Below are 14,736 nucleotides of genomic sequence, written 5' to 3'. Positions count from 1 at the left end.
GGCATCCAGGGGAGTGTCGCCTAGGGATCTGCTTCCTAGGTGGGAGAAGCCCTCCTTGACCTCTTGAGGGAGGGCAATAATCACACTTTGTGTAGCTGTAGCTTAATCAGGGCCAGCTCGGGTTGGACGCCAGGAGAGTAGTCTCTGCTTCGTCTGCAGGAGGACCTCCTCCTCTATTTCTGACTCTACACTAACCCTACTACCATCTAGGCCTGTAAAGTAGAGCGGGCAGAATGGGACGATATACTGGTGCCACTTAGTAGGTAATTCAACCTTTTCAGCTGTAAGGCACTTTTAGATCTCTTGGGCTCTTTGAAGGAGTAGGTCCTGGACCTCCTTATTTTGCGGCCTAAGGGAGAATCCCGTAGCGGTATGCCGGACCTCAACGAGATCTTGGGGCTGTAGGCTGAGTTCTTTAGTTACTACCATCTTAACTGTGTGAGGGGCAAGGGTCCTAGATGTGGGGATATGTTTGGATGGGAGCCGGACTAGTAGGCGAAGGTCTGGGGCCTGTTTCTGCTGCAGTGCAGGACTGGGGCGTCCGGGGCTCCGGGCGGGCTGTCGGCCCGATGCTGAGTTCGGCCCGGGGGCGGGGCCCGAGGTGGGGCCGGAGTTGGCGGCGGCCTGGGAGTACGTTTTTCCGGGTTGTGGAGTGGGGCCTGAGAATTCTGCGGTTGCAAACCGGGTGAAGGAGTCGATAAGACCCTGGGCTGTAGCCTTCAGCCGGGCTGGAGCTGTTCCAATGAGGGCGTCTAGACCTTGGGCGAGAAGATCTAGGGCTTCATCTCGGAGGGCCCGCCCCTCGCGGGCCCGTGGGAGGGCGGTAGCGGCCGTCTGTGGTCCTCGTCTCGCGGGCCGGATGGGGGGGGGGCGTCATACCGCGGGGTCGTGGGGGTAGGGAGGTAGGGGGAGGAGGGGTCTGCGGGAGGCTATGTATAGAGGATGAAAGGCCATTAGAGGCCCGCGGGGTGCCCGCGACTGGCTGTGAGGCCATCGCGGGCGGGTGATTCAGGTGTAGTTATTGCAATTGATGTGTTAGTAATGAGGTGTAAGGCCCAGCGTAGCACTAACAGCGGGTGCTAGCGGGGCGATGTGTAGGAGGGAAGTGTATTGCCGCTCAAGAAAGGCGACAATTTGGGATAATGCTTGTAGTCCTTCTTTTCTTGCTCGAAGACCTCGAATCCAAGCGAATCCACTCCACTCGTCTCTAATCAGGATGATGACCTTCTCGTTGTTGTATGCTTTGCTGATGACGAAGAAGTCCATGGAGATGTAATCCCCTGGGGCTGTAGGGTTGTGGTCAGGCTTCCTTTGAGATATGTTCTGCATCGCTTTCCCTGTTGAGCATGCTACACATTCGTCTTTTGAGATGCCTTCTATCTGTATCCCTTTGGTGGTCTTCAGCATCCTGGTTAAGGCCTGGGCACTTGGATGACTAAGTCTCTCGTGCCAAAGCATTGCTTCTGCCTTTGACGGTTTCAGAGGCTCAGTTGTAGAGGGATGGCCTGATTTTGTTTTCTCCTGACTGGGCACTTTGAATCTAACTTGCTTATTGCTTATTGGAGTGTTGCTAAACGAGCTTGTAGTCTCCTCTGTGGCGATATAATCCAGTAAATACTGGCTGTGTTGCTAGGGAGTTGTGAAGAGAAGTTCTCCTTTTGAGTTCTTGAGACCTGGGTGTCTGACTGTAAAGAATGAACCGATTTTTTTCAGAGGCTCAGTTCCTAGAAGGCTGACTGGATAGTCCGGGATGTACAGGACTGATCTGACAATAAAGCCCTTCTTGTGGGGTCCTCCTTGGTTTGGTTTGATAACTATAGTGCCTTTAGCGATGGCTGTAACATGTCCCCCTCCTGTAAGGACTTGTTGCTGGGAGGAGTAATCAAGGTCTCTCATCCTCTTTAGGTTGTTGTAGATGTGGTAGGAACTTCCCGAGTTGATGATCACGCTATTCTTTAAGGGAGATCTAGAGAATAGGCTAGCTGCTGGGATCCTTGGCTCCTTGTTGAAGTAGGATGACGAAAGTGATCTATCTGAGTCCTCTCCATCCTGAGTAAAGTGGGAGGATGTCGTGATTGTTGTCTGTATGTTGTTCTTTTGGTTGAACTTTTTGATCCTCATCTGAACCCTTGGATTGTTCTTGAGAAAATTCTGGGTTTTCTTAATTGCCGTTTTGTTGCTACTGATATTTGGGTCATAGGTTGATTTTGTGATCGTAGGGTTGAAATGGCCACAGGTTTCAGCGAAGTGTTTCTGACCTGGGCAGGCTGGGCATTCTGGCTTCCAATCTGATGAGAATTTCCCTACTTTCTTATCTTCCTCATCTCGTCCTTGCTAAGTAGTAAAGCTGGTTGTTTTTGCCTTTCCTTCTAGCTAGTCTGGGTGTTTGGATTGAATCTAGTTCCTGAATTTGATTGCGGCGATGGCTCTATGCCACCTTTCCCATTTTTTCGGTCGTTTGAGAGTTTTCTTAGCTATCTGGTGGGCTCTAGGTGTTGCCCAGTCTGGAGCGACTGTCTTGACTGCTCGTAAGAAGTCTCTGACTTGTTCTCTTGGATTGCTTATCGATATGATGTCTAAGACTCTGGCTTCCTCTATAATTTCTAGGTAGGTATTGAGCTAGTCTATGATGTTTTGTCTCTTGATGGACTTAAGGTGGAGGATGTACCTCCTTTTGATAAGTTCTTGTCTTGCTTGGCTGCTTGGAGCCAGATTTTCCTTCAGAGACTTGATCATATCTCTGAGGCTGCTGTGTCTGCTGACCATGCTGAGCGTTAACTGTTGAAATTATCCACTTAAGGATATCATTGAGGCTCTGCTGAACCCGTCTATATTCCCTTTCTTGTAGTTTGAACTTAGCCTTCTTAAGGTTAAGAAGATTGCTAAAGTTCGCTAAGGAAACATCGTCTGGATAGTTAGGCTGTGGCTTAGTGTTTACTACTGCCTGATCTGGGTCGATGTAGTCCCAGACATTGTAGACTGTAGCAACCATCCTGAGACTGTTGAACTATTTGGTCTAGTTAGAATCATTCTGGAGCCGCTGAATGTACTTGGCTGTATCCATCTTGGACGCGAAGCCTTGTGGTCTTGCTCTGCACTCCTTATTGAGCTTGAGCTTCTGGGTCTTTCCGATTCTTCTCGTACGCTGACGGAGAGTCGAAAGCTGGTTGAGACTGTCGTAATCTCTTGGGCTGATCTGGTTCTGGTCTGGGGCTGGCAATTGCCCTGATCAGGTGCTTGGCTCTTCTTGAGCTACCTTTGTCTCTTGACTAAAAGGTTCTGAACAAAGCTGTATTGCCTGAGTCTACTGGGCTCATAACTGAAAGATCATCAGTATGGCCAATAGCAGCATAACGAATGTGGGATAAAGTTGGTTGTATTGCTTAGTGTAATCTGCTGGTCCTGCAGTAGATCTATATAAACGATTGGCGTTTATCCCTTGTAAGGCAATCCTGGCCTGTATATGTAGTTAACTGAGTAATGACTGTGAGCGGTGAGTTTCATCCAAGCGAGGGTATCCCTGGTTCTGTCACTTGCTTTCACTGTGCCACTTATCGACGAGCTTGCTGAAGAGACGACCCTTCTGCGCCTGCCATCTGCCGGCAACCACGACAATAGCGACAACGACGACAAATACCACGACGACGGCGGCGGCGGCGGCGATGACGAAGACGAAGACGACGCCAACGTTTCCCTCCCACATTGCGTTGAATCACCCGCCTGACCGAGTGCCCAGCAAACTTCTTGGCCGACTGACTACCAACCTCGTGCAGCCATACCTCCGGCCCTTCGGCACCTCCCACGGCTTACTCCCTCAACGGCATCGGCGGTATTGTAGGGAAGCCCAGATCACATAGCCAGCCATCGATTATCCCTCCTACCTGTTGCTACTTCCGCTCAAGAGACTTACCATCGAAAGCCCACCGAGAGCGCCAAAAGAGCCTGGCCGCTGGCCTGAGAGCCTGAGAAATCGAGAACTTGCTAAAGTCTGGCTGTTGTGAGTCCACAAAACACCTCTTCCCTGCATTTGGCAGTTTCTGATAATGACACCAGGACCTGAAAGTGGCAGTCAACCTGAGCCGACAGACGAGCGGATCGATCGCCGAGGCCGCGGTCTAGGATTGATACCCGTATTCTCAAAGCAAGACCCAGTCTATCCCGCACTACTACATTGCAATTCCCTCACGATCGGCGCCGCAAGTACCCCTGCCTCCGGCCAACACCACACAAGACAAGATTGATCTGATCATACCGGGCTGGTACGATCTCCCCCTGAAAAGAGAATCGCGAGAGCAAACGTTGGTGATTACATGCGCTGGCCTGAATCTCGGACTGTGCCCGGAATCCATCGTCAATGCTGAGATACCTGTTGCCAACTCTCGATGGTCGGATGAGCCTCGACGAAGATTCAGAAGGGATTTCAATGCGTCTGGTCGAATTGGCAATCTATTGTCGGCAACAACTCCCTTGCTACTCCTGTGGCTCTGGATAATGTTGACTCTTTATCTACGTCGCAGACCTCCAGTCCAGAGTTCCCTCCAATGAAGCGCTTCCGACCGCCATTCCCACCCACAAGGGGTTACATCAACTGGGGTCATGCCATCGAGGGCTAAGCCGCCGGACGGAGCAAGACCACGAGTGGGAAGTAGCGCAAAACAAGATTGCTGGTGACAGAAGTACCGTCACGCACGATTTCAAGCCGAGACAGCAATGTCTGGTTTTGCAGATATCGAGAGCGCTCTTGGTCGGTCTGGACCTCGGCCAACGTCCTCACCTAGTAAAGCTCCGCTTCTTCGGACTTTTCGTCCCTCGAACGGGGCGGCTGTGCTCACGGGTGGTGGCCAGCACCAGCTTGCCCGCAACGGTCTCATCGAAAAGACCCCATCTTATCGCTCTCGATTCTTTCTAAGAAGCCAATCATCGCGTCGGATACCCGCCGTGTCACTGGCTACATGCTACTCGCTCCGCCGACGTTGATGGCAGCGAAAGCTTTGTTCATGCCGTCCCTATTGTCGGGCTATTCGAGCTCGTCGGAGGTGGTGTCGATGCTGAACATGCGTGGTGGGAATCAGGAACCAGGAGGCAGCCTACGAGAGCACGAACTGGTTTGATTGAGTATAATTCAGTGGTGAAGGGCTCATGGGGAATGTCAAAAAATGATAAGCTGGTTCAATCTACCTGAAATTCATGCTCAGTACAATCAAATCGCGGTACACGGGCCATGGCGAGCATGACCTCGCTGACTTCGCGAGTTTACATTCCAGGTTGCTTACACACCTTCCGGGCCATGGAATTGAGGGGACATTTGCGTCTGGCAAAAATGCCTCCGTATAAAACGATGAGTTCCTCGTATTAACTGGTCATCGACTTTCAACTACTGGTCACGTCAATGGCAGAGACCCATGAGAAAACGGATAATTGGGCATGAACCTGCCGCGAGGGCTGTCTTCATACTCTCGGGAGAAAGCTCCAATGAGTTGCACGTATGCTCGACGGCATTACTTCTCACATTACATCCCGGGGGAATTGATGTGAAGTAAGCGAAAACACGCAATCTTCGTACGAGGAGGACTTCGCTGCATGCAATCTGGTATCTTAGACATGCGCGTACTGGGAGGTGGCTTCGAGAAGTGGTGTCCTGAGATGATGTTGAAAGCTGGTGTCATTACACACTCAGGCCAATCTGCGCCCAGTCAAGCTCGATTGACTCGTCATCTTCCACTTCCAGCCTCGATATCAAGGCAGGACGGGCGGTGGAGCCGAAACGGTGTGCTGGCCAGGGGGCTCAGCAGTCAAGATCGACCAACACAAATAGGAGAGCAGCGAAAGATGAATCGAGAGCAATGAACGGGTCACGGCACAGAGTACTCGTATTGTTAGTCTGTTCACAATGTTCTCTGCCTAGCCGCGCAACCGCGTCTCGCTGATATCGTCGGGCCTTGGTATGCAACGAAGGGGAACACGTTTACATCGAGCCAGTTGTCATTGCTGCGGGCTTGTCCGGTCCGGTTTTCCTTACTGTGGGAATGACCAACCCCTGATCTGACAGTGAAGGACGGTTTGTTTGTCACTTTCCGTCCAAATCATTCACGGCTACTGGGGTGCGTGGATTAGAAGCAACAAATGGCTGATTACTGCGGGATGCGGAAGGAAGAGATGAAATAGGGGCTGGATTGTTCTATCTGAATCATCCGAATCCTTGCTACCCATTCTGATTTACCGTTCGCTCAAATATCAAGTCGTCTCGAATCAGTCTGTCGATGTTGATCCTCCAGGTTGTTTTCAAGAGAAGGGCGGAAGCGCGAACGACCGGCACCCACTGTTTGTATCCGCGACGAAGAAGAACAACACGTCGGTCGGCGTTTGCATACTTACCGGCGGAGGAGACAAGTCTTCAGCAACCAAATGAGATGAATGCAGCGATAGATCCTACCTCACGGAAATGTGGGTAGAATGGTGGCAGGGAATCGAGTCAGCCTGCCTCAGAAGTCTCCCAGGTCACATACGTGAAGCACCGGACAGGCGCAACCATTGGCAGCTGGAAGGCGGTGGCCCTGATTAATCAGTCGAGAATGTAGGTTGGGTCGTGATACCGAGGAAACTCCTCGTATAAGTCGAAAAAGACACGCTCGACTTCGTGCCATGACCGAGATTGGGGTAGCTGGCAACATCCCGCACTCGCGGGTCTCTGGCGAATGACTTGCTCAGTGGCTGTTGCTGATTGATTGCTGTATGTTGTATCATACTTCAGACGGCGATCCGTTCGTGGCAGTCTACCTGGCGCGTAGCGTAATGGGATTGCCAGACGCATGGCTATGGCCTTCATTCATCTATATCGTTGGCTTCGGGTGTAGGAATTGCGGCTTCGCGAGCGACCGTGATGATTCGAGAAACGTTCTGCAAAAAGTGTAGACAATCCTTCGATTGACTCAGGTCGAAAAGTCTCGTTTTGTGGATCTTTAACGACTCCTTAAGCTTACCAATACGCATGGCGTCTCTCTTGAATTCGGTGAGATAGTTGTCGGTAATGTTGAGCTCGAAGAGTCGGGCGTAATGCCGCGCCGGTGCAATAACAAATACCCTGCGCCGATCAGTCAGTCGAGACGAATGGCATGAAAAGGGAGAGGATACTAACGTCTCGGGCGGGCCTGCCCAGGCTCCATCTTCAAGGCGAACGGCCAGAGCCTCCCCCACAATTTGCGCAACCCACTCGTCTGGGACTTTCGCCTGACCATCAACGATTTGAAGGCACTGTTTCATTTCGATGATAGCAACGCAGCCCAAACTGCCAATATAGAGGCCACCGTCGTCAATGGATGTGAATTTCAGAGGGCCGCTGAGGCTGACGAACCTCCGGGCCGTGGCGACATTCAAATCGACAATGCTTTCCTGGTCGTTCGCCGCCATCTCGTGCTGCGGGGGTAGCCATTGGAGGACATGCCGAATGAAAGCGTAGATGAATTCGGCCGTTAATGTTTCGGGCTTCTGGGATGAACGCCGGTTCTCTGACTCGGATATGAAGGCGGGCTCTTCAGGTGTCGAAGGGAGGTCACCTCCCCAAGACTTCGCGGGAGGGGTAGTGGACTGAGAATCGAGAGGGTCGGAGAGGTCGCCTCCTGCATATGAGACGACACCGGGATGAAGCGCGGGTTTTCTGCGAACTCTTTTGGCTGGCGGGGACTCGGAATCGTCATGGAGGATGTCCTGTGTGCTGTTCCCCGTGGTCTCCTCTGTGTCTGTTGTTTCGGAGTCCAGGTGGAGTGTTCGAAATTTCCGGAGGGCGGCCCAAATGAAGCCAACGTCCGACTGCTGATTACGACACAGAAAGGAGGCCGACTTGGATGTGGAGATATCAGACGGGGGTCCTGACACAAGCGCAAGGAGCTTTCTTCTCGTGTCTCCGTACTTTGACCAGAAAGGATGATCTTCATCAGAGAGGTTTGTCCTTCCCCAGTGCGGCCAGGCGACATCTTGTTCTTCGTTACCAGCACCAGGCCTAAGACCCGGAAGAATGTCATGCTCTTGTTGTGTGACGACCGCATTGCAGACGTCAAAGTGCCTCTTGCTCCATTTGCTAGTGCTCTGTTGATGAAGAACATCGGCGATGGAGCGACGGGGTTCAAAGGCATCCACGGTAGCGACGGAGTCTTCGTCATACTCACCCAAAGCCTTGAGACGGGGAGGCGCTGAGATTGGATCGAGGAAAGGGTCGGGAACAGAGTCGAAGAAACAAGAGGGCATCGTTGATTTCGGGACGCGCGCCTGTGCTTGCCAGATCCGTACGGCGGGTGAACGTTGATGATCAAGTATCCTGTTCTGGTGGTAGTTGTTTTGGTTTGGAGAGGTTCACTAGCTGAGTCGCCCAGCCACAATCTACAGATGCTGCGGTGCTGGAAAGAGAAACAACAGCACATCTGGGGTGGTGTTGAATAGGCAGGCAGGTTTCCTGGCCCCTACCTCAGGCAGTGGTGTCGGATTGCACACCGAGGCCCTCGTTGGACTGCATGTTATGCGGTGCAACAAGTCTAGTGCCCAGGGACCTAGAGTGGCCGAGAACTGAACATTCAGGAAGGACAAACATTTCATCCTATTCCATCTCCTTCTACAGCCCGCCTCAGCAATAGATGGACACATTCAACGGGGAAAGCAAGAAGAAGGAAAACAAACAAACACAGAGACATAGCCTTGAGGGAGACAAAAGCGTGGTGAAAGACAACACTGGCATGTGTAGTCTGAGAGACAAAAGCGTGGTGGGGAGACAACCTTAGTAAGCTGAGGGACCCAAGGGCCAGAATGCAAAGTCAGGTGACCCACGACTTTGGCCCATGCTTCAGCATGTGATCCTGCTTACTTTTGTCGGTGTATGACATAATGATGCTGACATAATATGGTATGGCCTGTGGGCCTTGTCATCGCGCATTATCTCCCTGTGACATTTTGTTTGCTCTTCCTTTAATTTTAGACACAACATTATTCGTCCATAACGATGCCATCCGTGACGATGACATGCTCACCACCAACGCATCGAAAGCACTCTCGTCCAGAGCCTTCTCACCGACTTCGTCATGTTGCTTCTCTTTCTCTCCATGAGGTTCTGCGCCGCTGCTCTCGAGAGCGTCTCATTGTCCCACCTCTTCACTGGACGCAGCGACACCTTGACCTCCTTGGTTGTTGCTTCCTGACTCTTGCTGCCGCCCCAACGGACAACTCCCTGGCTTCCAAATCTTCTAGAAGGATTTCTGACAATGCATTGGGACCTTTGGCAGCCTGTAAACCTTCTGGAGGCTCGATCACTGGCTTCCAACGCCTCTCACCACCAACCACTCCCTCACGCAGAACGGACGACACCTACCATTCAATCAACTTCCCACAACCAAACACCGTTCGTGCAGTCTCCAGGCTAGCAAAAAGCCATATCCGCGCCTCTAAGGAGATTGGTGTCGCTGAGCTCCTTCAAAGCAGCTCGCTTGCAGCCAAGCCGGCCGGGTATGCAACTTCGTCCCGAATCCCCCCTTCCCAGACTAACAACTGAACGAAACTTAGCACGAGGCTTTACTTCCGCTTCCAAGGACGCGCTTCTCCCCTTCCCTGTCGAACGTTCGCTACCTCCAACAGCCCCGATATCGCCTATCTCGACACCAGCATCATCAAGTCGGCGCGGAAGAACAGTCTTAGGGGCTCGGACAAGACGCGCTGGAGCAAGCCGACTGTGGCTCTCTACCATCTCCGCCTCGCCAGCATAACGCCGTCAGAACCGTATCACGACCCATACATTGCCTCGTTGCTCATCGCCATGGCCCAGGAGATGCACCGAGCGAATCGTTCACCCAACCGGTGCCTCCTCCAACCCCCACGAACCTATCGAGTATGTGTTCACCATGCCCGCCCGCACTTGCGTCGTAGATATTGTCTGCTAACCTCTGCTATCCTCACAAACAGGTCCACGTTCTCCTTGGCAACGTCGACGACAAGTCCACCCTCCACATCTTCACGACCAACGTCTCCGAAAACTTCCTTGGCAAGCTCGACTGCACCCGCACCTCTCCAAGCGGACCCGCTGCGCTGGCTATACAAGTTCAGCCCATTTCGTACGCTCCTTACGCGTCGTTCCAGCAGCGACTGGTGCACGCCATGTTCCCTGGTGGTCAGAAGCGGGCCAGGCCGGTTGATGATGATGGTGGCACATAATGTAATTTGTCTGATTAGCGTTTGCGGTTTGCAGAGTGGGGAGGGCGTTGTCATGATACCATCTTGTTTGATACCCGGACAAAGGAAAGGCGTCTTGGTACTGATAGATTTCGGAGTGGTTGTTGGTCGCCAATGGAAAACGATATTGAGACACTGCGAAGGGGCCCTGTGTTACGGTTTTCGGCCGTGACAAAGATGAATTGATGATAGGTTGAGTGAAACAAGAAATCAACGGTGAGGATGGAACAGGAAGGCAAGCACCACGAACTCACAGCGCGTTCCCTTCCTGCGAAGGGGGCATTCTCCGCGCCAGGCCTGGGACGGCCTGACCCTCCCCTGGGTTTACGGGGTCCGAATCCAGCACCCCGCGGCGGAGCTATAGAGACCGCCCGTCGGAGATCACATTCCCAATCGTCTAGGCACAAGTTGAATGTTTCCTCCGCGCCATCATTTCACGTCCTTTGGTCACTACTCGGTCCGCCTTTTTTGCTCTCAAATTCCATCCGGCTCACATGCATACAGACCATCCCTTCTCGCCCATCGGCACTTCAAGTTTGGACCATGGGTGCCAACTTAGCAATTGACCAATAATGCGGGGGCACCAGAGCGATGTATGGTGTACCAACGTTCTCACCCAGTGAGATCGTTAGATGGCACAAAGCCCAGGCTCTGGTTAATCTCCGGCTATTCATCTTACGTACCTTAGTAGATCTCAGTCGCAAGGTGCCGGGCGCGTCCGGGCCTTCCACACCGCGACGGCTCCGTCAACTGACACCGAACACCAACACCAACTTCCAATCGTTGCTTACGATGTGTTCCATCGGCGCAATCATGGGCCCGTCTGTTTTGTCCCGCTCACGCCGTGGTGCGCCCCCTCCCTCCGTCTTGCCCTTCTCTGCCGACAGTATCTCTTGAGTTCTGCTCCTTCGGCGGCAGTGAGTAATGCGAAGATCGGAGGCGGCTTGCGTCTGGTCTGTTGTCTGGGTGCTGCCGAGCTTGTATGACGACAGCGAAGAAGCTGTTGGGAGCGGTCGTGGTCGGCAGCTGTGTTGTCAAAAGTGCTGGAGCGCCGCTATTTTCTCAAGTTCAACAGCGGCTGCATCCACGGTCGGAACCTTGGGTGCGGAGTCTTTGCCAATTATCAGACACCTGGTTGTTTTTAAGCCAATCGGGGATTTTGTGGCAGACAGGTCTTGGAGAAAATATGGAGATGAGAAGGACGTCGTACACTGCTGCCCATCGCATCGTCCAGCCGAACAAAAAAGAAACAAAGGCCTGGGGAACACATTTGTTGTGATTGTCCGACCGTATTGGTGGATGCAGGCGGGTAAATGTCGCTGGAGGTCTCCTGGCGGTTCGATGAACTGCCTGATGCGCCTCTTACTGCTAAAATCGAATTCTTGCAGGCAGGAGGTCCACTGCAAGATCTGAACGGCGACACTTGATCTTGCAGGACTGCGTCCCACAAAACAGGGTGGGGTTTCTTGTAGACCCATACAACAACGTTGCAGCAACAAGACTGTCCCACAAAACAAGATTTCGGAACAAGATCTCAGCGCGACCCTGCCACCTATTTCAGGGTCGTTTGTTTCGCCCTGCAAATCAACGTAAGTGCAACCCCGCAGTGAAGATCAATATTCATCAAGGATCAACATTCGCTCTACTGCACCTTGCGACATCCATTTTGCCATTTAAGGCCAATGCTCTGTTTGCTGCCGAACAGATCACGCCCGTACACGGTTCCGGGTCTGGGCTCTCGTTTGCTCGCGTCGCGAAAGGTGTCTTAGGTGTTGGAGACTCCCCGCAGGCAAGTGCATCTGTGGGTGCTGCCTGCCTGTAATTCTCCGACATCCAGTCATCCCGCATCGCCTCTTATCGCAGCTCTTATCGCAGCTGACCATCCCACCACAGCTACACCACCTAGTTGGTCAAGAGACGGCTTGTCACCCCCGGCCCACTTCCAGCTTCCGTCAACAACATCATCGCGTCGAACCGCTGTGCCGCCATGAACTCGCCCCCAAACCCCTCCTCTCGACAGCGTGGGATTCAGAAAAACCACAGAGAACTCGACGGTATTTGTGGGTCTTGAGACCGTCTCCTACGAATCACTCCTCTGCCTCAAGAAAATCCTCCTATTGGTCGTCGCATCCGGCGAAAGTCCCAACGCTGTCTTTCAGTCCAACGGTCTCCTTCACGGAGCTTCGTACAGCAGATCGTCGCTTGAAGCAATCCACACTCGTTTATCTGTGAGTTAAGAGATGCTTACCTGCCAACTCACCCATTTTTCTGGCACCCTGCGCGCACCGATCAGATTATTCAACTAACGCTTCGACACAGCAGCAACAAGTACCGCCCGATCCCTCTGGCCAATTGCCACCTATCCGACCGAAAGCCGAGACCTATCCCTCTGCCACCACGATGCCGCCCTCGCTTCCAATCACAAAGAGACCGATCCAGCCCGATGTCAACAGCGATGCAGACTCATAGAACAAAAAGCGGCGGTTGCAAATCCCTGGCGGCTACAACATCGAATCGTTGAAGACCGGCGAGCCAGTGGAAAATTCCGTCATGATGCACCTGCTGCGATCAGCTGCGGCTCTGCACCCGCTATCTTTCCGCGTCCTCGAGGCCACTCACGAACACACCGACCAGCTCCCTTCAAAGGTCGTCGACGACAGCTGAGGGCTTATAAGGGGTTTAGCTATACTAATAGTCTATAACTTAGTCTATTTCTAGCTGGTAATAATATTCTTACTTATTAGGGCTATATTATATAACTACCTTACTATAATAAATAATAAAGTTTCTCTTACTTATAACTATATTAGTATCCTACTTAGTATATAGTCTAAGCTTCTTTTTATATACTACTTTAAGGGGGCTAAAAATAGACTAATCTAAAGGCTAAAGTATATATAATATATAAGTAGGTAAAAATAGTAAGTATAACGTAGTTTATTAGTTAGCTGCAAATATTAGTTAGCTGCAAACTTTTTCCCAGACGTAGTTAGACACCTACTACTTAAACCTTTAACATATAATAACTTAATAACTATAATACTAATTTATACCTAAAAAGACTAAATCATTCTTATAATTAAGGCAATTTAATTAATACGCTCTACTAGTAGAAAACTAAGTATATTACGTACTATAAAAACCTATAGTATACCTAAAAGTTCCTTACGCAATAGAATAAATAACTAACCCTAATGCAAACGTACTTAGCCCTAATAATATAAACTCAATCTAATTAAAGAGAAAACGCTTCTCTAATACGTTATTAAGTAGGATTAAAGAGGGTTCCCCTTACGTTTCACTAGTATAGAAGATATAGCTAATCTCCTACTATAGGTATATAATAGTAAGCCTATTAGTAAGCATTAGGCTAAGCGGTTTATAGACTTATAACTATTATTAAGAACTAAATTTAATTATCTATATAATTATTAAAGGGCCCTTTAAGAGGATCTTAAGGTTATTAAAAAGTAGTTTATATTATTACGTAATATAATAGCTAAATATAGGATTAGTAAGGGAGATATATATAATTTTTATAAAACTAGCTTTATAGTAAGTGTTATTACTATATTAATAGTAGTAATATATACTAATAAACGTAGTAAAGTAAAGTCTATTTAGCTTAGTAACTATAAATAGGCTATAGTTATTAAATATATTAATCTAGGTAGGTAGTATATACCTCTATTTATAATTATTTAAAGCGCTTATTACCTTACTAATTAGACTATAAAATTAGGGTTTCTAGGCAACTAGGTTATTAAACCTATTACTAATAGATAGACTAATGATAAAATAGGTCTAAACTAGATTAAATACTTTAATAAATATACTAAAGGTTATACTAAAGGTATCTATTAAATACTTATTATTAATAGTTATAAGAGCAATTTATTAGCTAAATATAATAATTACTATAGGTAGAACGCTATTATTACTATTAGTATATCTCTATATTTATCTTATTATTACGGCTAGCTAACTAATAGTAGGGTTTATATTAATAGTAAGTTAGGTAATAATAATAGTAATAGTTATTTATTATTCTATAGGTCTAATTAAGTAATTATAAGTCTTTAAAGGTCTTAGTAATTAGTTAAGGCCTTAATAATAGTTATAGAGTAGTTATTACTTAGGTATAGCTAAAAGTACTAGTAAGGGTAATTATAAAGTTAATTACTAAAGAGCTATAGAAGTCTATCCTTAAGTAGACTTAAGTCTATTCTATATATAAGTCCTAAGTAGCTCTATTACTAGGTATTATATCTACTTTATATAGCTTCTATATCTTTAGTATATAGCTTCTATCTTTCTAGGATATAGATACTATATTCTAAATATATAGATCTAATCTCTTATCTTATTATTATATAACTTATACTATAGTTCTTTTATCCCCTAAGAGAACCCTATATATTTCTATAATCCTATATATAAAGGTGCTATTATAACTACTTAGTATCTTAATAGGGTATTCTTTATTAGTTATACCTAATAGGTTATAATATTAAGTTCCCTCTTTAAAGG

At 49.1% G+C, this 14,736-nt stretch overlaps 2 protein-coding genes across 2 annotated transcripts; one reads left to right on the top strand and one right to left on the bottom strand.

Moving 5' to 3' along the window:
* Positions 1-1,035: 1,035 nt before the first annotated feature.
* On the bottom strand, positions 1,036-8,241 carry CkaCkLH20_13303 (uncharacterized protein; the record flags this gene model as incomplete). The annotated part of the gene is made up of 3 exons (XM_038896013.1): positions 1,036-1,286; positions 6,981-7,081; positions 7,136-8,241. The coding sequence occupies 3 exons, from the start codon at positions 8,239-8,241 to the stop codon at positions 1,036-1,038; spliced, it is 1,458 nt and encodes a 485-aa protein (XP_038738685.1).
* A 970-nt stretch (positions 8,242-9,211) lies between these two features.
* CkaCkLH20_13302 (uncharacterized protein) lies at positions 9,212-10,188 on the top strand (the record flags this gene model as incomplete). The annotated part of the gene is made up of 3 exons (XM_038896012.1): positions 9,212-9,486; positions 9,544-9,865; positions 9,940-10,188. The coding sequence occupies 3 exons, from the start codon at positions 9,212-9,214 to the stop codon at positions 10,186-10,188; spliced, it is 846 nt and encodes a 281-aa protein (XP_038738684.1).
* Positions 10,189-14,736: the final 4,548 nt, after the last annotated feature.

The sequence above is a fragment of the Colletotrichum karsti genome, assembly GCF_011947395.1.
Source record: "Colletotrichum karsti strain CkLH20 chromosome Unknown Scaffold87, whole genome shotgun sequence".
In the NCBI taxonomy this organism is placed as follows: domain Eukaryota; kingdom Fungi; phylum Ascomycota; class Sordariomycetes; order Glomerellales; family Glomerellaceae; genus Colletotrichum; species Colletotrichum karsti.
The sequence above is the reverse complement of the archived record's forward strand: the minus strand, read 5'-3'. Positions and strand labels throughout refer to the sequence as shown.